The sequence below is a fragment of the Larus michahellis genome, chromosome 1 (assembly GCF_964199755.1).
Source record: "Larus michahellis chromosome 1, bLarMic1.1, whole genome shotgun sequence".
Classification (NCBI taxonomy): Eukaryota; Metazoa; Chordata; class Aves; order Charadriiformes; family Laridae; genus Larus; species Larus michahellis.
In genome coordinates, this window is record NC_133896.1 from 37,353,052 (window position 1) to 37,379,657 (window position 26,606).

At 40.0% G+C, this 26,606-nt stretch overlaps 2 protein-coding genes across 6 annotated transcripts in view; both read left to right on the forward strand.

The window, feature by feature from the left end:
• TBK1 (TANK binding kinase 1) overlaps positions 1–19,473 on the forward strand; it is a 31,192-nt gene extending 11,719 nt beyond the window's left edge. For 3 of the 5 annotated variants that reach the window (XM_074572312.1, XM_074572303.1, XM_074572320.1), the window contains exons 7-21: positions 285–395; positions 2,227–2,406; positions 3,938–4,134; positions 5,407–5,465; positions 6,643–6,734; positions 7,303–7,404; positions 10,098–10,176; positions 11,040–11,161; positions 11,286–11,362; positions 11,719–11,758; positions 14,063–14,164; positions 14,260–14,356; positions 15,367–15,473; positions 15,817–15,888; positions 16,653–19,470. In XM_074572312.1, the coding sequence (XP_074428413.1) occupies positions 285–395; positions 2,227–2,406; positions 3,938–4,134; positions 5,407–5,465; positions 6,643–6,734; positions 7,303–7,404; positions 10,098–10,176; positions 11,040–11,161; positions 11,286–11,362; positions 11,719–11,758; positions 14,063–14,164; positions 14,260–14,356; positions 15,367–15,473; positions 15,817–15,888; positions 16,653–16,704 (1,489 nt within the window). In that variant the 3' untranslated portion in view covers positions 16,705–19,470. Of the gene's footprint in view, positions 1–284; positions 396–2,226; positions 2,407–3,937; positions 4,135–5,406; positions 5,466–6,642; positions 6,735–7,302; positions 7,405–10,097; positions 10,177–11,039; positions 11,162–11,285; positions 11,363–11,718; positions 11,759–14,062; positions 14,165–14,259; positions 14,357–14,955; positions 15,889–16,652 lie in introns of all 5 variants that reach the window. The other 2 variants (XM_074572296.1, XR_012585205.1) reach the window with 2 other exon arrangements.
• A 2,279-nt stretch (positions 19,474–21,752) lies between these two features.
• Positions 21,753–26,606, forward strand: part of LOC141737549 (ras association domain-containing protein 5-like) — a 55,915-nt gene continuing 51,061 nt past the window's right edge. The window contains exon 1 of the mRNA XM_074572390.1: positions 21,753–22,070. Within this exon, the coding sequence (XP_074428491.1) occupies positions 21,803–22,070 (268 nt within the window). The 5' untranslated portion in view covers positions 21,753–21,802. The remainder of the gene's footprint in view (positions 22,071–26,606) is intronic.

The window sequence follows — 26,606 nt, forward strand, 5'->3', positions numbered from 1 at the left end:
TTCCTTCAGTGATGCCTGAAACATCTCCTAATTCCTCCCAAATCTGAGGTGGACAAAGTTGCTTCTTCAATGTAGCCGAAAGTGTTTCCTTTTCATTGTTTACTATTTTAGCACCACTCTGTCAGCTTGTAAGTGAAGCTTCCTAATTATTGCACCACCTACAAATTTCGGCCAATCTGTTGTTTAGATTTGTATTATTGATACCCCTTTGAGGATTAGTTACTAGACCTATTTATGTATAAGAGGTAGTAGTTGAAGTCTCTTATTTTTATAATGTATTGCAGGTATAAAATAATCACTGGAAAGCCTTCTGGTGCTATTTCTGGAATACAGAAAGCAGAAAATGGACCAATTGAATGGAGTTGGGAGATGCCCGTTTCTTGTAGTCTTTCAAAGTAAGTTTGAACTTCTCACAGAGTGTTTCTGTGCTGCTTGATTGGGTTTTTCCAGTTATTCTTTCAGGATTCGGTCTTTGGAACAGAGATCTAACTGTTGCACTTGTTCTCTTTGAACTCTTCAATAGATCGGTACAGTCTACTATTAGGTTATCGGGTGTTTTTTCTTCCTATCTGTCCAAATAGTTTTATGGCTACTAATTTACAAAAGAGTACCTGAGAATCAGAAGTGGTGTGAGTATAAGAAAGATTGCTACTACATTTTCTCCACCCTCAGGAAGGAGTATGAAGATTTAAGAATTAAACTTTGAATTGATGGCCCCCCTTTCTTGTAAGAATATGACTTCAGACATTACAAAGATTAGGCAGTAGGAAGGATATGATGAAGAAAAGACAGTTCAGAGACTTGCGTTTTTGCTAGAAAACAATTCGCATCAGCACATTTAATGTATTCTCATGGTACTTTTTAGATTTTTTTTTTTATCATCATATTTTTGCTTCATGTGTCATAATACTAAGTAGGAACAGCCATGGCAAATCTAATCACAATATGATCCTAAAAACAACTCCCACTTACCTATTTATCTTCCTGAGACTTCTTCAGTATTTTAAAATTACTACTCTTGCGTGGTATAGTGAGAAAGAAATTGTTCTGTGACGCCAGAAACAAACTTTTCTGAAATATGTAGATCCATAAGAGCTGTAGAGTGAAAGTCTGGTTTATATCAATTCATTGGTTTATACTGTGCAGAACTTGCAATTCGTATATATTTTTTCATGATACTGCTCAGTTGCTTCCTCTGCTTATTCCATATAATTGAAGTGCTTTAAATAACAAGCAGATTTTTTCATTAAACATCTGTTTACAGTAATATTTTCAAGTAGTGTTTAAATAGTTATAAAGTTATAAGTTAGTTATAAGTTTAGTACTAAAGTGAGTTTGAGCACAGCATCACCTGACCTCTAATGCGCTTATAAGCAACTGGAACTTGCTTCAAAATGGTACCGGTTCAGGTACTGGGTACAGTGGTACAATGGTACAATGTACTGGGTACAATGGTACAGTGTATTCAATGGCACTGGGTTCAGGTTTGACGTGTACATAATGTTAAAACTTTGAAGTTGTGTTTAATAACACAGGAGTAGGATCCATAAAGTTCCTTGCAATTCAGATTCTCAAAGTAGAAATGCAAGAAATTTAAGTTGGCCTTTCTCCTAGAATAGCAATGACTGTAAGGCAATAGTTGCACATTTTTCTTTGCAGCAATTGAGCTGCATATGTGGAGTACTTATTTAGCCCCATCTCAATCAGGATGAATTCTGTTAGTGTTGACAATTTAAATAATGAGCCTTTGCTGACCCAGCTGATTTTGATTGAAAGCAACACAGTGTGCTCGCACAAGCAGCTCAGTCAGCAAATCATAAATGGTAGCAGCTTCCTTCAAAGTGATAAACTGTGGTAAGTGTGTGGGGTGAGCTGGGTAAAAGGCTCAGCAGTGGTAGAAGGTGACCTTAATTCTACAATATAGACTTCTTAAATTGCATGCCATTTTTCCAATGCCCATGAAATTTGTCAAAAGCCAAGGAAAAAATAGTTGAGCCTACAACGGGAAGAGATAAAGTATGTGTATTAATGAAAAACAATAAATATTACCATAAAACATTTTGTTGTTCAGTAGAGGAAAAAGAAAAAAAAAAAAGCTCTGGATATTCTTCAAGGAATAATAGATTTGCATTCATGAGAGAAATCCAATGAAGTATTGCAATTGGTTACAAGGTGAAAAGATCCAAGTAGATCCAAGTTGTCTTGTCTCTTCCTGGTGTCTTCTAGGGGTCTGCAGGTACTGCTCACGCCTGTCCTTGCAAATATTCTTGAAGCAGACCAGGAAAAATGCTGGGGATTTGACCAGTTCTTTGCAGAGACTAGTGACATACTGCACCGAATAATAATCCACATCTTTTCACTACAGCAGATGACCTTGCACAAAGTTTATATTCACAGCTATAATACGTAAGTGTGCTCTCTGTCTATTTTCATTTCTTTGCTCTTTATTCAGGGAAACATTACTGTCACCTGAGTTCACCAGTGTTACAAATTCAGTACCCTTTCCTTGGCGGTTTATCTGAGGAAGTGAAATTATAATTCTTCTGTGTATTCACAGCGCATAGAAGCATGTTGATCATAAAATATTTCTAATAAAAATAAAATCATTGAAGGTCAAATTAACTGATGCTAAAGTTGGTCTTAATCAGTGACAGAATGCAGACTTAATCCTTGACGTGTTACAATGTGTCTGTGCTCTTAATGATACAGAATCATTCCACATTTGTATATGTTTCTTATTTACAAAATAGTTTTCCAGAGACTGCGTTCAGCTGTTGCTTTTCTTATCTCGTCCTCAAAAATACAAAATGTGCATGTCATCTGTCTGACATAAAACTCTCACAGGGTTTCTGAAGTTGTAATTGGTACGATTTAGGATTCTGAGTTATATGGAGTTCACTTTATGGTCATCAAGTGCTGATGTTAAAAGCTGTAAAATCTGGTTTACAGTTTGATACAAAAATAAGTGCCTTTTCTCTGCCTTATTACAAATAATACAAAGCGTGCGTTATTCTCTAATATGAGAACAGATACAGTTTTCATCAAATATATAAATACAGTTCTGACCTCTTCCAATTTCTCTTTTTGTCATTTGTATTTTGAGAGAGCCCGAGCACTATATTTTTGCAGAGAGATGTTGCTTGCAGCTCAAATTGCTATTTGTACTTTATTTTTTTAAATTTGTTTTATTTCATTTACCTTTATGATTATTTGAATACTAGCTGTAGTATTAAGAAGTGACAGTGTACTAGTGCTGCACGGGAGGCAAATTGGTCCTTCCTCTTAGTGCAGTTAAGGGGTTTTTTCTTTGTTAGAGTTTTTTTGTTTGTTGATTTGGTGTTTTGGTTTTTGGTTTTTTTGTCAGGGAGGGAAAGTTTGTTATAAAGTCTTATGCCTTATATCCATTGATTGCTGGAAATAAAATACAAAATTGTCTTTGGCTTTCCTTATCACTGCTGTTATAGGAGGTAATTGGGCTGTCAGTTAGCTTACAGGCTGAATTTAAGGTGTGTGCTTTCTGACGTGTAAAGCACAAGACTTTTCTCTTGGAGAGAGACATCCATCTCCTTTGAAGAAATGGGTATGCCTGAGAACACTAAAGTATGCTTCCTTCCTCTCATCTGGTGTTGCCTGTTTTTTACTGACCTTCAGACTTCGGGCCAAAGCAAGTTTGTTTACAGAGACATGCTTTGGTGGAAAATCAGAGGTAGAAAGGGAAGTTTGATATTTTGCAGGAAATAGCATTTATTTTTATAACAGAGCAACCTGAAGTCTTCAGCAGTGTGCTGCTTTTTGTTCTGCTTATAAGTCAAATGCTTTATGTAGAAAACTGGTTCTTAATTCATCAGAAGTAAAAGGAATTTTTATTTAAGTAGTACAAAATCTGAATTGTTGAACTGTTGTACTGAGTCTACTACTGAACGTATTTGTATTATAGAGCTGCTATATTTCATGAGTTGGTCTACAAACAGACAAAAATACCATCTCAGAATCAAGAACTACTATATGAAGGTCGGCGTTTAATACTAGAGCCTGGCAGATTGGCACAGCACTTCCCCAGAACAACTGAGGAGAATCCTATCTTTGTAGTAAGCAGGGAGGCTGTGAACATTGTCGGATTAATCTATGAAGAAGGTACATGAAAGTAATTTCCCCTTTCTTATAGCTATCCTTTGTAAATAGTTTGGATTATTTAATTATTGTTTTGTGTCTGTTATGTCTTAGAAATAATGTTTGAAAATTTTCTCTGTTGATGCCTGAAGTTTTAAGTGTGAAGTCCAATTTTTTTCACAAGTGCTGAGTATCCAGCATATTTTTACAGACCAGCAGCTGCTTGTAATGTTCCTAGTGCTCTGAGCCTGAGCATTTATGTGTTAAGGTGTAGTGGGGCATACAGAGTTCTGAAATTTTTTGAAGTATGACACTTTTATCAAATAGAAAGGAACATTATAGAATGTAATTCAAAGCTTGTTCTTTTGTTCCATTACTCACTAAGTGGAAATTCGAGTTTTGCCCCCTTTTTTTTTTTTTTTTTTTTAATTTGCCATGAACATGGTTAGCCTTTTGGTTAACAGAGGAAGTTTTAACAACTTAGATTTGCTTAGAAGATAAGGTAATGCCAAAACAGAAAGAAAGGAATTAAGTTTTTGCATTTCCATTTATCACTGAGAGGCTTATAGAGGGCCCTTTGCCAGAGCCTTTTTTTATAAGAGGTGTGCTGGAGGGCACACCTGCAGTTGAGAGATCAGTGTTTCTTTTGTCGTATGTCCTACATACTGACTGCTGGGGCCAGCTAGCACTCACACAGAGGTGCCAAAGAATCTGAGTAGGTGAGCTGTTTGTGTAAGGATCAACAGGGCCTTTATATTGTGTCAGAGCTTTCCAAGGAGTCAATGAATGTGAGAACAAAGGAGGTTCAGCTGATAGAGGCTACCCTAGCTTTTAAAAAGCTACGTGGTGAAGTCCTGCACTTAAGAGTCTCAATGAAATAAAGCAGCCGTGAGATAAGAGCGAACGGTCTCCCATGCAGGCAAACACAGGGCTGAAGAACAGAAAGAAATGGTTGGCTTTCTCAATGGAGAGACACCACTAGTGGACACCTGCATGAAATCTGTGCTGTGCAGCATGTTCAAAAGTGAGTCTGAAAAAGGAAGTGAAGGACAGTTTGCTGAAGATACCAAGTTATTTAAAACATTTAAGACACAGGCTGGTTTTGAAGGCGTGCATGAGAACCACACAACATTAAAAGGCTTGGCAGTAACAGATGAAACAGAACAGATTAGGTGAAAATCCATGTAGATAGACATAAAAACAGCATACAGGGTAGGGAGGGGAGGGGAAACAGTCTGAACTTTTGAAGTCTCTGATAGAAAATAAGAAAATACAGGTGTTTGTTTTATGTTTCAGTTTTACTTCCTAAAGTACATCAGCGTTATGATTTGGATGGGGATGCCAGTATGGCTAAAGTGAGTATTTATGATTTTAATCTATATACCTGTCTCAGATAATGATACTGAAATGAAAGCTACTTGATTTTCAGATGAATAATGTTAATGAAACTATTTTTAATATGCTAGTGAGAATTCTGATTGATAGAAATGTGTTTGTTAACAAGGGCTCCAAAAGTATATTAAAGCCATAATTTGTATACAAAATATGTTTGTATATTTTTTTTAAAAAAAGAACAAACCCAAAAAACAGCCTTCTGAAGTCCAAGTGCATTGTTACTGCATAATTCACTGATGGGGGGAAAAAGGAGTCTGCCACTTTGGAGTCCTGAAGTTAGCTAGAAGATTCGTAACATCCCCTGTGATAGTGCAAAACTTAATGTAAGGAAAGTAACTTCCATCTTTCTCTCTATAGAGAAGAGTCTCGGACTCTGCAGGAGAGTGGAATTTTTTTTGCCTCTCTTGCAAGTTTTCAGAATCTGTGGGAGACAAGTAGAAGTTTCACTTCTTTGGTCATTTTGCTAAAACTACTGAACGTATGCATTGCCATGCTTTGACTGTGTGACCACCATTTACACTATGCCTATGAAGTACTGGCTGCTGAGGAGCCTTGTATTCAAGCACAGTAGTCCTGAAAGCTTACGTCTCTCTGAATACTAGAAGTCTTTAGAATTAATAAACAGAAAGTCATCCGTTAATAGTAATTATTTAAAATATTGTAAATTATCATTTCCGAAACTGTTCACAATTCTAAATAATGGAGCAAACTTGTTAGTGGAGTTAGGCGAATGAAGAGAGTCCCTAGCCTTAGAATATAATAACATGTAATTTTTTACAAGTTTCTTTTAATGTATGTGTTTAATTCCGAAACTACTGAAGAAATGTACTTGTGACTTTCCAGAAATTAAACTAAATCCTGAGAGTAAGTGGTGTTATTTTTGTTTATAAGAGACTTATTTTCATCCCTAACAGATATTTCAGCATAACTGGAAAAACTCACTCACTGTGTTTATCTCTGCCTCCATAATGAGTTATCTCCCAACTAAAGTTTAGGCAAAGTTATGTGTTTTAAACCACCATCTTCATGTTGCTCTTTCTTTCATTAATCTGTGTTGCTTTGTTATGATTAATTGACTCGAAACAGTTATTAAGAGAATGACAGATTAGTACTAATGTTGTTTGGTTTTTCCACCAGGCAGTAACAGGTATCGTATGTTATGCCTGTAGAGTTGCCAGTTCTTTGCTACTTTACCAGGAGCTGATGCGAAAAGGAATACGATGGCTAATGTAAGCAATTGATTGAATTTCATTGTGCATTTGTTGGGTTTTTTTATTGAGATATGCCTTGATTATCAATACATAATTCTGTGATCTCCCAGCATCTTGGGAGATTTTCTTTACTTCTTGACTATGGTTTCTGAATTTTTTCCTTCTTTCTGTCCTTAAGGAAACAAAACTATTTTTTTTTGACAATAAGGTTTAGGTATTTGCAATTTCACTTTCTTCTGCAGATAATTTCAGTCTAACCTCTCGTAACATGCAGGTACAATTGAGCAGCTTGCACAAGATAGTTTTATAGAGGATTATATTAATGCATCTCTAGTGGCACAGATTGTAGGTTGTTTGTGGGTTTTTTGTTTTTGTTTGATTGTTTGGGGTTTTTTTGGTGTGTGTATGGTTGGACTCGATGATCTCGAAGGTCCTTTCCAGCCATGAAGATTCTATGATTCTATGATCTCTAACTGAAAGTAATTCTTACTAGCAGTTTTTGCTGTAGGTATAGTATTGTATTACCGATTGCTGGTAAGATGGCAGTTGAATACTTTTGTTATAGACTAATGCTTCACTTTTTTAGTGAAATCATCAAGGATGATTACAATGAAATGGTTCATAAAAAGGCAGAGGTTGTCATCAGGCTGGATTTCTGCAGCAGAAACATTGAGAAAGCTGAGAAAATGTGAGTAGAAGCACTACACTGAATGCATTGATTTTTCATTATCAACTTTAATGACAGTAGTATTTTAAGTTATGTTTATTTACAGGGGTTTTGCATATAAAAGTTGAATTTGAATCAGCATGGATTTGCTGATGGCAGTGACTTAAGCAGATTCAGTAAATACAATTTACTCAAATTAGAGAGTTAATTTTGCTGCTTAACCTAGTGGGAACAAGTAATTACTATTGAGTAGTAACTGTATGTGTTCTTTTACTCCTTTCTTCTCTGACTTCCCTCATTTGCTGTTGTTGACTTTAGAAGCTATAGGAAAGCCTGGACAAAGAATCAAATAGCTTTCCTTTCATTAGTGACTTAGTGCTTTTGTCACTGAGTTTGCTTGTGTGCATTTACAAAGGATGACTTTAAATACTGCCCCTTTCACAGCTTTAAGACCATAGCATTTTCTGCATGGAAGGAATTTTAATGTTGAAATATAACATAGAGCAGCTGAAAAACAAAACAAAACAAAAAAAACCCACAAACCCAAACCAACCAAAACCCAAAGCTGCATTAGGGCATCACTACATCACAGTGCATGCGCATAGAGGTGCCAAAAGTTAAACTGCACAGGAAATTCTACTTCTGTCATTTTTTTCAAGTGCATGACTGTTATGTTGATTTTGTCTATTTTGGTTAATTTAAATAGCAGTGGTCTGTGTCACAGAATTTCACTGTTGCCCATATAGACCCATTTAGATCTATATAGTAGTAAGTTTTTTAGAGTGCTTTCTTCAAAACTGACAAAATTTATTATAAGCAGCAACTAAAGAATTGTGATCTTTTAGCATAGGCGTCTTCCAGGTTTCAAAGACCGCAGAAGACACTTATTTCTCTTGTCTTCCGTTCCAAGTAAGCAAACGTTTTCCAGCAAATGTCAGACTCTTCTGCCCTACCTCTTTCAGTCAAGTGCTGTCTGTAGGAGATGAGATTGCACCATTGAATTCTCCTTCCAAGTTTTATTTTTTCTCTCTCACAGTCTTTGTTTCATCTCCAAGTCCCAGGCAATGTCCAATTCTCATTCACATTCCTTTCCACTTTTAAAGTGTTCTTTGCAGTGTTTTGTTCAGTCTTTCCACAAACTAACATTAGCTCCATCTTTAAGGTGTGTTATCCTTAACGCAGACTGATACAAACTTTAAACCCTGGCTCTTTTCTACTCAATTCAGCCTACTGCCAGTCTCCCCCAAATGCTGTCTTGGTCATAGGGTTCGCTAAACTTGCTTCCAGGCTGCTCTGAAAATAGAGATGCCCACAGGATGATTAATGCATGCATGTAAAGCCATTGATTTGCAGAGTAGACTTAAGAATAGACTTAAACCATGTTGGAGCTGCTATGCATGTACAAATTGAACAGCTTGTGTGTAGTAATTATGGATACCCAAGGATTTTTCAGACTTGCTGTGTGCGTGCCAAACTTGTACAGACTGATGCATCTGGGCTTTAAGGTACTTGCTTTAAAAAAACCCAACACAACAGTGAAACTAGCAACGTTGATAACTAACAAGATAACAGTATACCTGTGTAGCCTAGTTACAGATCATCAGGGCTGTAATCCAAATTTTCCTTCAAGCCAGTTTACACTAGTTGACAGGACTGGTTCTTGTTCACTCTGTATTTGATTCACATAGCTTCTTCCTGCATTCTGCCAGGTCCCCGCAGAAGGAAGCTACTTAGCTCAGAAGAAACCGCTGTAGGTTCTGATTTGTGACTAGTGCATTCAGCAGTGTTTCAGAGCAGCAATTTGAACAAAAATTATGTCCACTTCCGAACTGGAGTAGTTCTCATGTGAACAGACACTTGCTGCGTGTTTGCACATGGTCTTTCGGCCTCTTACGAAAGGGCAGTATTTTCAGTTTATTTGCCTTCAGAAGGCGTTTATGGAGTTAGCAAAGGACACGTCCTCTTGTTTGTCTTCCCTTTTCAAGGCTGGGCTTCAAAGCATGACAATGCAAAGCTTTTATTTGAAAAGGTAAACAAAATATTGAACTTGAGCAAAGTATGTATTTTTTGAAAGCAGCTGGGCTGGTTTTGATGTGTTTTGAAAAATAAAGTGTGCCTGGGACTCAACAGGAAGAATATTGTCCTGAATGATTTATTTGGCACTTCAGCTATGGTCATATGGAAAGTGTCATTATGAACTGATGGTGGTACTAATCCAGCCTCTAAGGTTTTGGTAACCCAACCAACCCAAGATTTTGGTAGCTCAGCCTTTTTTTTTTTTTTTTTTTTTTTTTTTCCACAGAAGAGCATTTTGGTGCACTGGAGTACTAGTTTGTTGTGTGTCATTGACTACTTCAAGTAACTTTCATTTGGTAACTTTTTAAAAATTATTTATTGAGAGAAAATGGTTTTTCACTGCCTGTCGAGTACAAATAATAAGGTTAGAATAAAGAAGTCAGGAATGGAAGTTTCAAACTTCTCCTTAACACTTCAAATAGTTCATAACTAAAATGTTTCCGTTATTAACGGCCACTTGAGGTTGTCAGTGTTTCATGGTTACTGCTTGACAGATACTATATCTCATATAAAAGAAAGATAATTATTGTTAATCTCTAAATTCAAAGAATATTTTGAGTGTATTCACTGCTGTTCATTTTCTTTTCTAACTGTGCTTTTTTATTTTCTTTTCCAACTCTCCTTTTTTTTGTGGTCAGATATGAGAATTTGATGCAAATCAACTTGGAAGCATCAGAAGTGGATGAAATTTCAGAGATACACACAAAACTGTTGCGGGTAAGTATCTTACAAAGCCTGTGTCATTCTTAAAATGGTGTTTCTAAAGAAAGAGCCAAACACACGATACCACAGGTTTTTCTGTGAACGACAGCTCTGAATTTTCAAAGTCAATTCTAGACTGCCAAGGACTGTTCAAATGCCCATACTGAGATGTGGATATCTTACTGAAAACAGAGTAATTCTTTTTATTAGCCCAGAGTAGTGAAAATAATAAGAAGTTCCTGAATACAGTCTCATTTTCAAACATAGGTGAGTAAAAAATTGTAACCATGAAGTATATTTTACTTTGATGGGTTTTTTCCCCACTCCCTTAAAGAATTTTAAACTACTTTGTTGGCTTTCTAAAATGATAAATACACAAACACACTTCAAAGTGATCTGTTTTGAAATTCGTGTAATGTTTCCAGACAAGTAAGGAAAAATTGAAAATAACTTTACACGCTGGTGTCCTAAAATTCTCCATTCTAAAAGCAAAAGGTGGTTAGTTTTTGTTTTGAAGGTTGTATGAACCAGTAGAGAAATAAAGGTATGAATTATGTAGATAGTCATTACATGAATTCTTAACAAACTAAAAGAACAAGTGTGGAAATAAATAGGGAATATATGAAAGGTAGGAACTTATCATTGAAAGAAAATAAATATTAACTAACATAAATGCCAGCGTCAAAGATGATTTTCTTTAATAATACCATGTTTTATCCGCTTTTAGCAAAGCATAGGCAGATAATTGGGCATGTTTCTTTAATGAAGGTCAGCAAAACAAATGGGTCTATAGAATTAACGTGCTCAGTCTGTTTTCAGCCTCAAGTAATTTTTTACTTTACCCAGTGGTAAGATTGAACTTTCTTGCTCTTATGTAGCTCTCCAGCTCTCAGGGCACAATAGAAACTAGTCTTCAAGATATCAAAAACAAACTTTCTCCTGGTGGTTTACTGGCTGACACCTGGGCAAATCAGGAAGGCATGCATCCAAAAGACAGAAAGTGAGTAACTGTATTAATTGTTTTAGTATTATTGAGTTCTACATTGAGTTGTAGTTATAAAACTCATTAATAGGTTCTTAAGTTTATATATAAATGTCTCATTTTTTTCCTTTTGTCACTCTAGTCCAGAAAGGCTGCAGGCACTGCTATGTTCCATCACAGATATTTATTATCAGTTCAAAAAAGACAAAGCAGAACGAAGTAAGTAACTTACTTGATTCACTTTTAACATAAACTGTAATGGAAAGGACACGTCAGTCCTTGTTCCGCTAGGATATTTGTGGTAGGAATGAGGACTCGGCAACAGTGAATATGTCTGTAGGTCTTCCTTAGTGAGGTACCATCTTAAAGCCCGTATGAATGAAATGCCACTATTAATCTTATAAATTTGAATTGCAAGACTGAAGAGGAGAAAAAAAAGAAATAAATGACCACTTTTACCAATCAGGATAGGAGAAGGAAACCATAAAGGAAATGGGTAAATTTTTAGTGGAGTTTTACATAAGTACAACTAACAGAATTAAACTGGTAATGTCTGTCATCTGCTCTGATCCTAGGGCTTCCTTATAATGAAGAACAAATTCACAAGTTTGACAAGTAAGTTTTGAAGTTACCTTTGGGAAATACTACATTTGCTTTCAGGTCCTTCAGCTGCTCTTGCCAATAACCTCTTTTGTTGATTTTTATTTTAAATTATAACCTGTTTAGGATTGCATTTAAAAAAAATTCCTTTAAGTATCTTAAATACATAGGAGTGTCAGCATATAATAATGAGGTGCTTTCTGGCAGTGGAGTTCCTTCACTTGATAGACCTTCTAAATGTAGATGTGAAATACCTGTTTGTTATCTGGGCATAACTGTCCTACAAGAGGTACATTTTTTTTCCGGCTTTTTTGTGTTTTTTTTTAAGGGAGGAAGAAGCCCTCAGGAAGAGTAAAACGACTTTGTAACTAGGGTGGAGATAATTTTCTACAGATGAATAAAATATGGGCTAGCTGAATGAAATTCTGGAATGATTTAGTATTCCAGGAAATACAGCACGCAAAATAAATTTCAATGTAGTTCTCCATACATGTTTAAAATTGTCAGTTATGAGAGGTGGCCACAATAAGTGTCTGCATGTAACCTGGGTGTCTAGACTGCCATTGGGCTCCACTGACTCTACTGACTAACTCTTGAGCAGCTGTAAACAGCTGCTGTGCTCATGCTGCTGGACCTGTCTCAGGATTGATTTCAGTTCCTCATACACAGAGGCCTAATACTATTTAAGCAGGGTATCTGAGACATGCTTTGAGATTGGGAGGTAGGACACAAGACAAATGGGAAACCTACACCTTTCTGAACAAACAGTTGGAAGCAGGGCATCCTTGTGCATCTCAAGTGACGCTAGATGCTTATGTTTAAGTAATTAAGTTATTCCCCTAGTGGCTGGTTAGTTGATTGGTTCCCTAGACTTTGCTGAGTGCAATGTGAATTTACACCCTGCCTCTGTAGTTTTCTCAAAATTCATGCTGTTGCTACCACTAGTGTGACAATTCACTGATAATTACAGATAGAAAGCTAACGTGCAGAAGGCACTGGTATTCTCACAACTCTTCCACTTGATTTTCCTATAGCGAGAGTTAAATGGAATAACTGCCAAGTGGAGGGAAGGTTGCGTCAAGATAAAGCACAGCAGGGGCAGGAAATATGTAAGACAGATCTTGATATACAAAAAAGACGTGGACACATCATTGTCCTGCAACAGCAAAGGGCTGAATTTAATGTAAGAGATAATGTAAGCAATAATCTCCAGTCATGTGTTCATAAGGATATGGTTGGAAAACTGGCAAACATTGGAACACAATCCGTAGCTCATTTTAAAATTGCACTCCCTCAGGCAGATTAAAGAAATTTTAGGGCTTTTTCTACTACTCAAACTGCGTCCTTGCATTAATATATGAATAACTTTAAATAAATAGGCTTCATTTTCATGGTTTTGAATGCTAATGTATCTTCTACAGCAAGTGTCTCCTTGGGATTGTTCTGGTATCTTTGAGATCCTAACTACATTTTATTTTCTATGACTCATGCCAGAGAGAAATGGCAGTGGTTTTTGTTAAGAACTGCGTGCCATTAGCAACAGAGGCTGGCCTTTGCAACATTTACCACTAGATAGACAAGGAAGCAGCACGCAATTCAGATTTTCTTCTGGTCGAATGACGCCTGATGACAATCCAACTACACTCCAGCCAGAATTTGATTAACCAATAGCTGTCATGCAAGACTTAATGGAATACCAGAAGCAGGTGTTACATGTAGTGTCCCAGTATTTTGTCCCTTAATTTTCCTTACTGGTGCATGGTAAGGCTGTTACACTGGGATTGCTGTCTGCAACACTAACCAGAATTGGGTTTTGTTTTGCTTTCCTGTCCTTATTTGCTTGCTTTTTTCTCCTGTCATAAGTTTAGGCTGACACAAAAATCCTGGGTTTTTTTCTTGCATGTATATTACTCAGCACAAAGGATTATTCATATATGCTGGAAGTTCCAAGTATCTGCTGAAGGCAAATAAGAAATAATAAGGATTTCTGTCACTTCCATTTAGAATTCCTTTTCCATAAATATACCTGCTTGGATAAATACTGACTTGGAGAAGATATTTGACCATTTGTTCATATACAAATAATTGCAACTAAATGCTTCAAATAATTTTTTTTTTCTCCCTGCTAGGGAATATTTTTGAAACACAAACTGTCAGTTCGTGCGGTGTGTTGAGTTCTTGTACATTACAACAGCATGAAGAAAGGTGGCTAAAGGGATTTTAAGTCTATATAGCTCTTCTCCAAGTTTCATAAAGTAAGTTAGAGGAACGGGGTTTTGAAAGCAGTGTAACACTGTTCCGGTTGTTTCTGTGTTGCAGGCAGAAGCTGTATTTGCATGCTACAAAAGCCATAGCTCTATTCAAAGATGAATGTGTCAGCAAATATGATGCATTTTTGGACAAGGCTGAGGACTGGACAAGGCAAGCTATTGATTTTTTTTTTTTTAATATTTGGTAATGTTCACTGCACCACTTTTATAAAGGAAGCTCTTAAAAGCAAACTTTTTTTCTTTTAGGAAAATGCTTCACACAAGGAAGCAGTTACTGGCTCTCACCAACCAGTGTTTTGATATTGAAGAAGAGGTATCCAAATACCAGGATTATATAAATGAGGTAGAATGCTTCAAAACTATGTAAAGTCTTTGCATAGATAAAAGACTACTCCCCATGGTTTAATGTCAATAGTGTTGTTTACAGTGGGTCTTACATTAATGCAGTCGTATTAAAATATAGGCCTGCATGGTTGCAGTGTTTGGTCTATAGTGGCTTCATCGCAGGTCTCAAAGTGGCATAAAGAGTGGCATAATTTTTTTGAATTCTGACTTGATTTTGGAGTTTGGGGGGGATTTTTAGATTTTGATTTTTTGGTGGGGTTCAGTTTTTGAGGTTTTTTTTTGTGGTAGTGTTAGCATTCCCCCCCAAAAATGTGTGCAAATGGATGTGGGTTCACTGAAAAGTGTTCTGTGTAACTGTTATCATAAGGGTATCTGAGCATCTAGAGAATTATTTTAATACTCTTATGAAGCATAAAAACACTACTCCCGTATTCAAGATTAGGGGATACGTGCTAAATTAAGGCTGCTGGGGACATGGAAAAAAATGTTTTGTTAAATTTGGATGGTGGGTCTGTGGGATGCAAGCTTATCAGAATTACATCAAAATCAAGAGAATGAGAGCATTTTCATGCAGTAAAATTATTATTTTCTCTACAGAAAACATAAATTAAAGAAGAGCACGCGAGAGGTCAAAAGCAATTGAAGAATGGTGGAGAGCAGCATTTTACTTGTTATTTCTTTGGATTTTAGTAGCACTACCAAAGTCAGTTATTGAGTAGGATCCTGTTGCCTTAGGATATCTACAAACATAACAAATAGTTCTTCCTGTTGAGAGTTTTTTATGAATGTATAAGACAGTTAAGAAGATGGAACAAATCAGGGAACTATAGGTCGTGTCAATACAAAACTTGCCATGATGATCTCAACTTGGGGAATATCAGCCACCTTAATACTGGATTTTAGGAGGCATCATAGCAGTGGAGAATGTAAAGAAGGATTGTGAGGTGGACATAAAGATACATACGACAACTTACGTTGTAACTTACATTTCCTTTTCATCTATTACAGTTACAAGATGCTCTGCCACAGAAAATGTTTGCAGCTTCCAGTGGGGTGAAACATACAATGAATACAGTCTATCCAAGCTCAAACACATTAGTTGAAATGACTCTTGGGTGAGAATTCCTTAATTGGATTGATGTAATATTCTATAGCTGTTATAGAGGCAAATTGAAAAAGAAAATAATTATAGTGGACTTAGTGATTGCTGTATTAAAATCAAGAATTTTATATTGCAGGAAAAACTTCATATTGCTAAAGTGCTGGTACAGATTTGGGAGTGAGCAGGGGACAACACCAATATATCATCAGTCACTTTTAGTAAATAACCAACCTGTTATCTGTCCCTGATTTTGTATGTAATGACAAGTTGCTGAAAGCTGTCTGGTGGTGAGTGATCATAGCAGATAACTGTCTCTATAAAAATTGTTACCTTTCTTTCACTTCTTGTTACTACAGTATGAAGAAACTAAAGGAGGAAATGGAAGGAGTTGTTAAAGAGCTGGCTGAGAACAATCACATTTTGGAAAGGCAAGCAATTGTTTTCCCTTTTTGGGCTGATACTGGGAACGGGCTTAATTTGGTACATTTTGTAGATCCAGAACTTAAACTAAGGGATGATTCTGTAATCTCTTCAATTGTAAATATATTTTGAACTGTTAATCTGAGGTGTAACAAAAAAAAAGGTATTCAAAACCTTGAAACATTACTGTAAAATTATTCTGATACAGCAATCGTGGCGGTTTAGTTCCATGTTACTTGTGTTTAGCTAATACAAATACCTGTTGCACAGACAGAATAATTCTGAAATTAAACACAATACTGTTGCACCAATCCAGTGGTGCTCCTCACTTTTAGACGTAATTTTTAACAGCTGTGGAATTACACCAATCTGAATGAATGATTTCGTGGCTTTCGGATTGCCTAAGTAAAGTGAAGAGAAAGAGGCCAACATAGTTCTCACAATCCTGATTATCACATACAAACTGACTGTCATTTTTTCCAATTATGTTGATGATAAAATATATAAAAATAATGATCTTCTGAAAGCTTCAGGGTAAATTGCTGGTGCAGCTGAGCTTAGCTTCAAGCTGAATTGGTTTGGTTTGGTTTGGTTTTGTTCTCCACTCCCAGTCCTTTCTTCTATCTTCTTTTCACATAGAAAAGTTAGATACAAACGTGTGTGTTGGCATGTGGCAAGGGAAAGGAAAAACCCTTAAATAAATTATAATGAATTAAGGATTGATTCTATAATCTGGCCAATCACCTAAGAATACACTGTTTTTTCATTTTAGATTTGGTGCTTTGACTGCAGATGGTGGCCTGCGGAACGTGGACTGTATCTAGCTTTCAAAGGACCTGAAGAGGACTTGTAAATTTTTTCAGAGGGGAAAAAAATACTGTTGGGACATTTAAAGGCAGATAATAAATCTGTATCCAGAGGTTTTTTTCCCCTCTACAACTGTAGTATTAAAAAATGTAAATATGTATAATATGTAAATATGAAAGAAATATATATCTTTTTTTGGTCCATGTTAGGATAGAATTACTCCTGGCAGGGAATTTAGCTCCTTGGGGGATCTCTGACAAAGTCCTAAAGGCAAGTGTGTTGTTAATGAAATTGGCATTTTTTTGCTTTGAATATTGCCCTTTTTGTCAGAATGCGATTTAGTCTTTATTGCAAGAGGACTTCCAGAACTCTAAACATTATGAATAGTCTTTAAAGGGTGTTCTGAGTTTCCTTTAAGCACCACTGTTATTGCGGAGTCCAGCTGAATGACTGTGATCATCACAGAACATGTTTTAAATGACATCTTTTGAAATAAGTGTGAACAGGGACTGAAAGCACAGATAGGACTGAGTGGAAATGCATTTGTCTTTCTTTCACAACCAAACTGTTAGTTCACTTCTTACTTGAGAAAACAAATTCACAAAATTTTGTGAAGTTCCTCTCCATATGTGGTGCTCTGTTGTCTGTAATCATTTGACTGCTCTGTATATAGAAGTTTTGCACTCCGGGTTGTCAGACTGAATAGAAAACCTCCTTTTTTAAAGTAGAGCATTTTCAGAATTTCCCTGAAATCTTGTTGCTCACCGCAAGAGAAGCGGGTTCTTGAAACAGCTTTTTGAGAATCCTGTTTGCAGGCGTAACTTTTTAAAAAGGTTAAAAATCCATATTAGGAGAATTTGCAGGCAATTAGTAGACTAGGTAGCATCATGCCTCACTAGTAATTGAATATTGGAAAACTAAGTTACTGGTGTAGTAGTACTGAAAGTACTACTCTCAGTACTACATGATTAGGTTTCAGAGAAGCAGAATGAAACAGTCTGCTCCAAAACACCTAAGAGAGGAGAAAGAGAAGAGGAAAACAAACAAAGAAAAACTCAGAAAACATCCCTTACTTTGTTTGGATACTACAGGTGTCCTTGGTTGTTTCAGCCGAAGAGCATGCAAATATTGCAGGACTCATTCTTTCCTTGCGGAAACCTGGACGTGGATGTCCAGTGGTGTCCAATAGCACTTCTAATTGCTATATTACATCTGTAAGAAGAGCTGCACCAACTACATATAGAATTTTCCATAATTAATGGTGAAACATTTAGGTGTAAACTAAACAGCAGTAATCTGTGATAGCACCTGATAGTTTTGTGATGCTTATTCCCTGCTTACATGTTGAGGTCCGAATACAAAACATTTCCATTGCATTTTTTTTTTTAGTATTTGAATAGAAACTTATGAAATTTATAATTGATTCTTTCATTGTTAAAAGAGGAGGAAATTCACTGCCTTGATGTCTGAGACCTGCTTTCCAGTGTCTTGGTGAGAATCAAAGATTAAAAGGGAATTCAGATGTTTTTACACCCACACGAGCAGCTTCTTTCTTTGCAGGCTTTGTCCCCAGAAAAAATCTAGCTATGCAAAAGGAGTGCAACAGTTTGCTACGTGTTTTTCTCCTGATTAGCCGTGGCATTCTCAACTGTTTGTTTTAAAATACTGGAATCATGTCTAACTGGAGTGTTTTAATGCCTGCTTGTACACTTGTTCATTCATGTCCACAGTCTCACTGAGTGTCAGTGAAACACATGCATTAAGTGTTACAAGAATTGATTGGGCTTTTGAACTGTGCAAAAATTACATTTTTTCCCAATATTATGTCTGTAACACTTTGTTAATTTTGCAAGAAATTAAGTGTTAGCTGAAATACATAACTGTCAACTTCTTTATACTGAAGCAGTCTGAAAAACAAAGTTAATTGCAGTAACAATATAGTCTGTATATTGAAGTACGTGTGGCATTCTTTTACATGATTGAAAATGTTATATTTTATGTTCATTTTAAACATTGCTGGTTTTAGTGTTGCTAAATACATCAGTAATCTTAATCTTGTTAAAATTTCTTTTTCTAAAGCAATTTTAACTCAGCAGTAGCTAAGGAACTTGAAGTAATCAGTTCATAATTTACTGATTACGTTCTTATGAAGCAAATATATTTTTCATGCCAAAGCATAGTGTATAATACCATGAATTTTTGGCTCAAACTAAGTGTCCTGATACTCTCAGTCATGCTACTGATTTGCCAAAAGAAGTAATAGAAAGTAATATACGGTTCTTCCTCCTCAAGCTGGTTTACTGGTTTTGGGGGGTTTAGCTTAGTATATTAATTATCTGTTACTTGAACAAACCTGTTTTCATATGAACTGTGAAAATGCATGAGTGAATGACTTAATGACATAAATACATCATCAGCCACTTACTGTACAGTGTGTGCTTGCTTCTGTCTCTTTCCATAATTTCACTTCTCTTCATTTCAGTATTATCGTATAATTTTTATTCCCCCATAAGTATGATACGAAGCCTTGAAATCTGATGTAGCGAATTGCAGCGTGGTTTGCATTAGCCAGCTCTCCAGAAAGAGTGTCCGTACAGCGGAATCACTAGCACGGGCTGTATGGTAGAGCCACTAATCCTTTTTATTTATTTGTTAACCACTGCTGATACCTGCTCTCATCTAAATTAGTTCTCTGTAATGGTGGCAAAATTCCTAGTCCCTGCTCAGTGTGAAACAGTCCACTGGTGGAGCTCAGTCAGTGCTAATTTAGTTAATTACTGTAGAAGTGGTAATCACAGAATAATTTTGGATACAGTATTATGACAAGGATTTAAAAGGCTGAATGGAAAAAGTTACTTTGGTGTGGTTTTGGTTTTTTTAAAGCTCAAAGCCTAAAAGAGGGGAGATGTGGAATAAACTGCAGTCACATAAACTTTTTGGGGTAAAATTAAACACGGAACTATTACTGAGTACTTGCAGAGCCTGCTGTTCCTGTGAAACCCCTTCCAGGGAAGGCACCGCAGTTGGTGTGGCTGCCACGTGTCGTTACCTAAACTGGGGATGACTTCTAGCTGGGGACCTGGGAAATCAATGGGATGGATGCTCTGTGCAGAGGAAAGCTCAGTTTACCCATGACCAGCCCGACGACAAGTGCTTTTAAACTGGCTTGGCCATAAAAGTTGATACTGGCCACCTGAAGATAAGTTAGGGGAGAAAAAAAAGAATGGCCAGGGTCTGGAAAACTCACCTGAGAGGGACTGGGGAAAAATGGGAGCTGGCTGGCTGAAAGAAGATTGGAAGAAGGGGGACCAAAAGTCTTCAGTCATCTAAAGGCTGTTCCGGAAGATCAGTGTTTACCACCATGTCTGTGATGAAAGGATTAGAGGTTACAAATATAAATATTAGTTCAAGAAACAAAAAAATCCAGACTACAAGTTTGGAAAAGTCCTTCTCATAGTAAAGAGGGTAAAGTGCTGGAACAGATTGTTCTGGGAATTGGGCAATACTGATGACAGAGGGGTTTTAGGAACTGGTTATCTCTTTGGAGCTCTTGTGGCTGATCCTGCCATTGGCAGAATTTTAATTTTCTGTGCTCTACACAGCTTTTTTTTTTTTTTTTTTTTTTTGTTATTTGTTCCATTGATCACAAAAAAATCCAGTAGGGGTAGTGTGCCTTGGGGGAATTTGCTATATTGACACTGGTACCAGCCTGGCCAGCAGTGGTTGTGCTTGTAGATGTCCACTTGGCCATCTTCTGGAGAACTTTGCTTCCTATTGATGGAGACTGACGGCAACAGGTACAGCTGCTGGTGTGCTACGCAGAAGGGCACGGGCATACTGCAGTTGTTCAAGGTTCTGTTCTGCTGAAAACCTGCACAAGCGTTGAAGTCTGTGACTACCGGGGCTTCCACAGCCTTCAGAAGTTGATGAAGTGCATCACCGGCTCCTGCCAGCTCCCCGGGTGACAGTGAGAGAGTTGCTTCAGCATCCGGAGTACGTGTGGATACATTAGAGGTTCGTTAGCGATTGTGGAGCTGGTTGCGAGCGAGTGAATCCGGCTGTACAGCCCTGTGCCGTGCTGGGGAGAACAAAGTGGGGCACTTCGAGCTTGGCAGGCGCGTTTGCTAACTCATGGTGAGCGCAGATGACGCCAGCACCATCGTGCTGCTGCTCCTGTGCTGATGGCCAGCTTCAGATTTAAGAGGACAGGAGCAGGTGAAAAGACGTAACTTTTTCTCCCCCCCATTTTCATTCCTTGGAACCTTCTGTGTGAATGTGCAGGTGAATTGTTCATAAATCCTGTTTCTCCACATCCTAAAAATGCCTTAATGCCTACATCCCACTTTATACCACTTAAACTCCGTGCAAGGCTGCAGCAAACCAGCCGGTGTTTCTAACGCCTGGGAGACGCGACAGTTCCACCTACCAGTAAGTCCTCTGCAGGTTTGACAGATCCGGGCTTTACCTCACTGACGGTGCTGTCGCTTTGCCCCCAGCTCGTTACAAAAAGGGACGCGGGGCTCGGGGGAGCGACCGGCGGGGCCGGGGCCCGCCTCTGCCCCCTGGGGCGGCGGCGCTCACAGTTCCCGCTGCCGCGGAAGGCGGCGTCTCCCTCAAACGCTTCCCTGGAAACTTCAGCTTGGGAAACAAAAGCAAAAAACCAAACCAAAGCCGCCACAAAGCAGCGTATTATCGGGTCTTAATTGTTTTATCTGCGGTAGTAAAACGTACCTCCGGGAAACGCTTCGTATCTTCTGTTTGTAACACGCGTTATCAGTGAGCGCCTCGAAAACGGCAGGAAAAAGCGCTCCTTTGCATCCCGGCGGGAGCGGGGCCGGCACACCAGGAGCCTTCCAGGGCCGCCGCCCGCGGCTCTCCCTCCGTTGCGCCGTGAGAGGGAGCGGGAGGCGGCGGCGCTGAGCCCAGCCCAGCCCCGCCGGGCGCCGGCCGCCAGGTCGGGGGAGGACGCGGCGCCGGTGCGGTGCTGTGCGGCCCCCCCCGTCCCCCCCGCCGCCGCCGCCCGCTCCCTCATGTGCGGGAGGCGTCCACCGCCGCCCGCCGCGGCCGCTCGGCGGGGAGAGGCGGGCGGGCAGCGGCCGCCGCACGGCTCTCCGCATGGCGGCGGCCCCGGGCGACGGCGGGGAGAAGCCGCCGCGGGGCCGGGCGGCGCCGCGGCCGATGTTCCCGCAGCCGGTCGCTCCCGCCGGCATCCCGGGCCCCGCGTACGGCGCCGGCCGCCGCCGCCCGCGGCCCCGCCACGTCCGAACCATCTTCCAGGCGGCGGCGGAGCCCCCGCACCGCTTCGGTCCGGCGGCGGCGGCGGCGGGAACGTGGTGCGACCTCTGCTGCCGCTTCGTCCTGTCGCAGGGCCTGCGCTGCGCCGGTGAGCGAGCCCGCGTTCCCCAAAACTGAGGGTTACGCGGCTTTGGGAGGGGTTGGGGCGGGGGGGGCTCGGTCCGGTGTCTCCCGCTGGAAGCGTGTTCCTCGCCCGGCCCCGACGGGAGCCTGGGCTTCCCCACACGAAGCCTCGGGGCGTGAGGGATGATGGCTCTTCGTGCTGGATGGCTGGCGTGGGGTGATAGCATGGCGTGGGGTGACAGCATAGCCTGGGTCCAGTGTGATCCAGGTCAAAGCACCACATGTCCACCCGACGGGAAGGGGATGCGTAATATTATACCTGTATTTCACTCTGAGGGTGGTGAGACACTGGCACAGGTTGCCCAGAGGAGCTGTGGATGCCCCGTCCCTGGAAGTGTTCAAGGCCAGGCTGGATGGGGCTTTGAGCAGCCTGGTCTAGTGGGAGGTGTCCCTGCCCATGGCAGGGGGGTTGGAACTAGATGATCTTTAAGGTCCCCCCAACCCAAACCATTCTGTGATTCTGTGATTACAGGGGTGTGTGGGTAGTGCCGCTCCAAAGTGTCCTTGTGGCTTCCCACCCCTGGCAAAAACCCTTCAGTCTTCTCCCCTGCCCTGTCCTTCATGTGGGAGGAGGCAGCTGCATCTTGGAGTATTGCATGTCCCAGGTACACACCACGTACATGTCCTTTCACTCCCTGGGCTCTGATTCGTAGTAGCCAAAGGTGGGTTTACCCTGAGTAGAAAACAACTTTTGTGCTTTTCAGCCCTTTGATTACCTCTGGTGTACTCTAAAATGTAGTCATTTCCTTCACCTGTTACCTCCCATTCTTTATGGTAGGAGAACATATATAATCTAGTGCTGGTGAAGAGTCCCCATTTGCTGTTCCTCGCTTTGAAAACCATTTGGCCACATCGTTGGTTTCATGGTGACCCCGGGGGCAGTTCCAGCATGGAACCCCACGGGTGTTCTCACCACCCTGGATGTTCCTCACCCGCTGCTGCCATCCCGCTGCGCTTTTTAGGACAATCTGGTGCTATCCCTAGTGGAGTGACATGTTGAGGTGTGTGGTTTGCTTTTGATTTACGTCACTGAGCCTTTGTTTAACAGGTGATATTTGAAACCCAAGGTGGGACAGAAAGGTCAGTCTTTTCCTATCGTTTTGTTCTGGCTTAGGGAGATGTAATAACCTCATACTGTTCTCTGCTGAGATATAAAATTTCTGTTAACTCTTACAGTTACACTCGCTTTCAGTAGCTCTATTTTTACAGTTGCTGTTGGAATGGAAAGACTTTGGCTGTGAAAATAAAGTATTTTTTATTTATCATTTAAGCTAGTGCACTATTCGTTCTGACAGGATGTATAGTGCACTGATGTGAAAATAGGCCTTAAAAATCATATTTTTTTCTTTTACGATCAAATGCTCTGTGGCAAGAACTTCAAGTGTCATGTTGGATTATATATCTTCCAGCAACGTTTTCTCAGAACGATTACAGCTTACAACGTTTTTCCTTCTCCCCCTTCATGAGCTCCATTTTTATGAGGCATCCTACTTCAAGCTGCTCCCTTAAATTGCTGTTTAAGTAGCAGAGGAAGCATTCAACATTTATGACTTAGCGTGAATATAATATTTAAAAGCTGTAAAGTGGTATGGAGATGAAAGGCTACAATAGCAGAAGTGTGCAAGAACCTCTGTCCTTTCCCGGTTGGCAGGCACACCGGTGAGCCAGGCGGAGGAACGGATCTGGCTGAAAAATTGAAAAGCAGTGGCCGTGTCAGGACAGCTCGGCGGCGTGGAGGGACGCGTGGCCGCCTGCCCTCCTGGCTCAGAGCTGCTAAACCCGCTCTGTGGCCAGGCGTCAGTCTGCACCCTTAGTCACGGGCTCTTCTGTGAGTAAGCAAATAGAGAAAGACGTCCCCCGCTGCGGAAAGCCGTCAGGCACGGCTGTGCTCAACCTCTACAGCGTGTCGAAACCGCCCTTGAAAGCTGCAACAGATACATCCAGCACTGCAGCTGGGTTTGCGGCCACTGTGGTAGCCTCTGTAAAGATGCCACCATCTCCTTTGGGTGTCCCTTGTGAAGCAGAGACTACAACTGAGGTGAAAGTTACGAGTACCTTTCGAAGATTTGAATGTGCCTGGCAAGGTGCGGCAGTGCCGAAAGGCTCCCGGGTAACTCCGTGTTTTCCAAAGGCCACGAGTGGTAGGGACTAACACTTTATGTCATCTAAAAAGCTACACTCAATGGCATCTTCCAGATGGTCCACTGCCGATAGAGGCAGCCACGTACTAAATCGTCATGATTCTGAGTCACAAAGACATAGATATTATATTTATTTAAATTACCCTGTTTGATCATCGGCAGTTCTCACGAGATCGTTGCCCTCAGACAAGGTCAGAGTCAGAGGTGCCGAATTTGGTGATAACAATTAAAAGGCATGAAAAATTCCCTCTGGGATAGGGAAGTAGTCAAAAGGCACATCAAAAGGGCAATTTTAAATTCTTTAGGTGCAGACTTTTTTCTGTCTGAGAGGAAAGATGTGTGACGCCTTTGTGGGAGTGGGGCTTTCCTTTGGGTGTCTCTGTCCTGCCTTCCCCACAGGGACGGGGAAGATGCCCCAGCTGAGCTTTGGTGGAGGCTGGACTTTTCTTTCCTCATTTCGTAGGGCAGCATTGGTCATCTTTGGGTTTTTGTACCCTCCTTAGCACACATCGTGAAGTAGGTGGCATCACTGGAGTGAATCATGAACTACCGAGAAAAGGTCTTCCTGCCTTTTGTGAGATTTTTATTTGTAATTCACAAAGTTTGTTTTCAGGCTTCTGCTAAAGAAATGAAAAAATGCTTCCATATAACTCAGGGGAGAAAGGTCAGAATGGAAGAAAAAAAAAAGAGTTCAAGGAGACGAATGATCATCTGTTTCAATGCAGCGCACAAGGTGCACATTATTCAAGCAGCTTATTTCTTGGGAAAAAAATAAGGCAGTGCTGATATTTCTGGACCTCAGCCCAGGAAGAAAGCCAAGTGTAATGAAATACCTCTGAAAAAGATGCTTTGTAGTATCTGAGCTCTTGCTGTTGTTTTGGATTCCTTTTCAAGAGAGACTTAATTGGTTTAGCAGTCCAGACTTGCTCTGCCATTCACCTTTTCACCTCTGTTATTTGGGGTAAAAACCTGGCGATACTGTGCAGATGCAGAATGCCGGTGCCCGGCCTGGCTTCTCTGCACAAAGTCCTTTGAAACAGAAGCAGTCGGGATTATTCCAATTTATAGCAGTAAAATGATTCACATTGGGTTTTCTTTTCTAGCATTCCATTTTTCTTTCAGTAGGAGAGTGCTCTGGGGTGATGATTATCACTTTCTTGTTGATGACTTCGTGGTGTGAAGCATTATGTAGCGTAGCAGCCCTGGCGTTGCTGCATTGTTTCGCCGTATCATTTGGCATTTGAAAAAATGAGGCATTTGTCATGGTTTTAGATGAAAGTCTATGCTGCCAGGTTTTGCAAAATGGTTTCTGAACAGGTTTACTTTCCCCATAGTCTCGTCAATGGACTGAGTGTGTGTAGGTGGCGGGGGCGTGAAAGGAATTATTTTGTGGACTGCTTATTCTGGGCTTCCTAGTTAATTTCTGTAACTTTGCTTGTACCTTGCATTTCGACACTTTCATTTCTGGTGCACTTTCTCATTGACCCAAACGGAAATGTTGCTAGGCCTTTTCAGAAGTTTTACTCTCTATTCAGGAGTGTATAGAGAAATTATAGGGCCTCTGTGACTTTTGGTTCAAACTTCCTGAAGGTATTTAAGCAGATAGTATTTAGAGATACAATGAAAAACAGGTTGTTCCTTTCCAGTATTTAGTGATGGGACATGATTGGGAATTCACGGATGCTTTTGTTAAAAGCGTGACCTTGATGACCTTATTACTCTTAAAAACTGTAGGTTGCCCGTCCAACAACATGTGTATTGGTGTATGTATTGGGTTTATGTGGCAAGGTGAGAAGACCGGTACATTGTAATGGTGTAAGGACTTCGGGAAGCAAACAGAGACTGGAGTATTTGTTCATTTGCATGTAAAAGGATGCCTGCTAAAGGAGAATATAGAACTAGAACATTTCTGTCAGATTTCTGGTGGTTGGAGTCCTTTATAAAGGTGCAATCAATGAGCACGGGGTGAGTGGGTGTCCTTTAAACGCTAGTTGGAAGTCATGTCCCTCAGCCTGTTTCCTCCTCACCTATAGTGTTACTTTCTGTACCTGCGGCATTACACCTGTCATGTCACCTGGGTGCAGTGTGATCGGTGCCCCTGTCCCGGCACAGCAGCCTCTCCAGTTACAAGGTGCTCTGCAGAGGCGCAGAAGCCCATGGAAACAGATAAGACTGCAAGGATCCTCTTCCCCTCCAGTCTACCGGGGAGTCATTTCAGCTTTGTTCACTGAACCATTGCTATATCTTTTTTACCCATTTTCCAGACTTTTTTGAGCGACCCTCCCTTGTAAAGCGTATAGCACAGTTTAAAGGCCTATAAAACGGGTGTTTTGGAAGTGCAGGCTAGCCTTTGGTGGGTC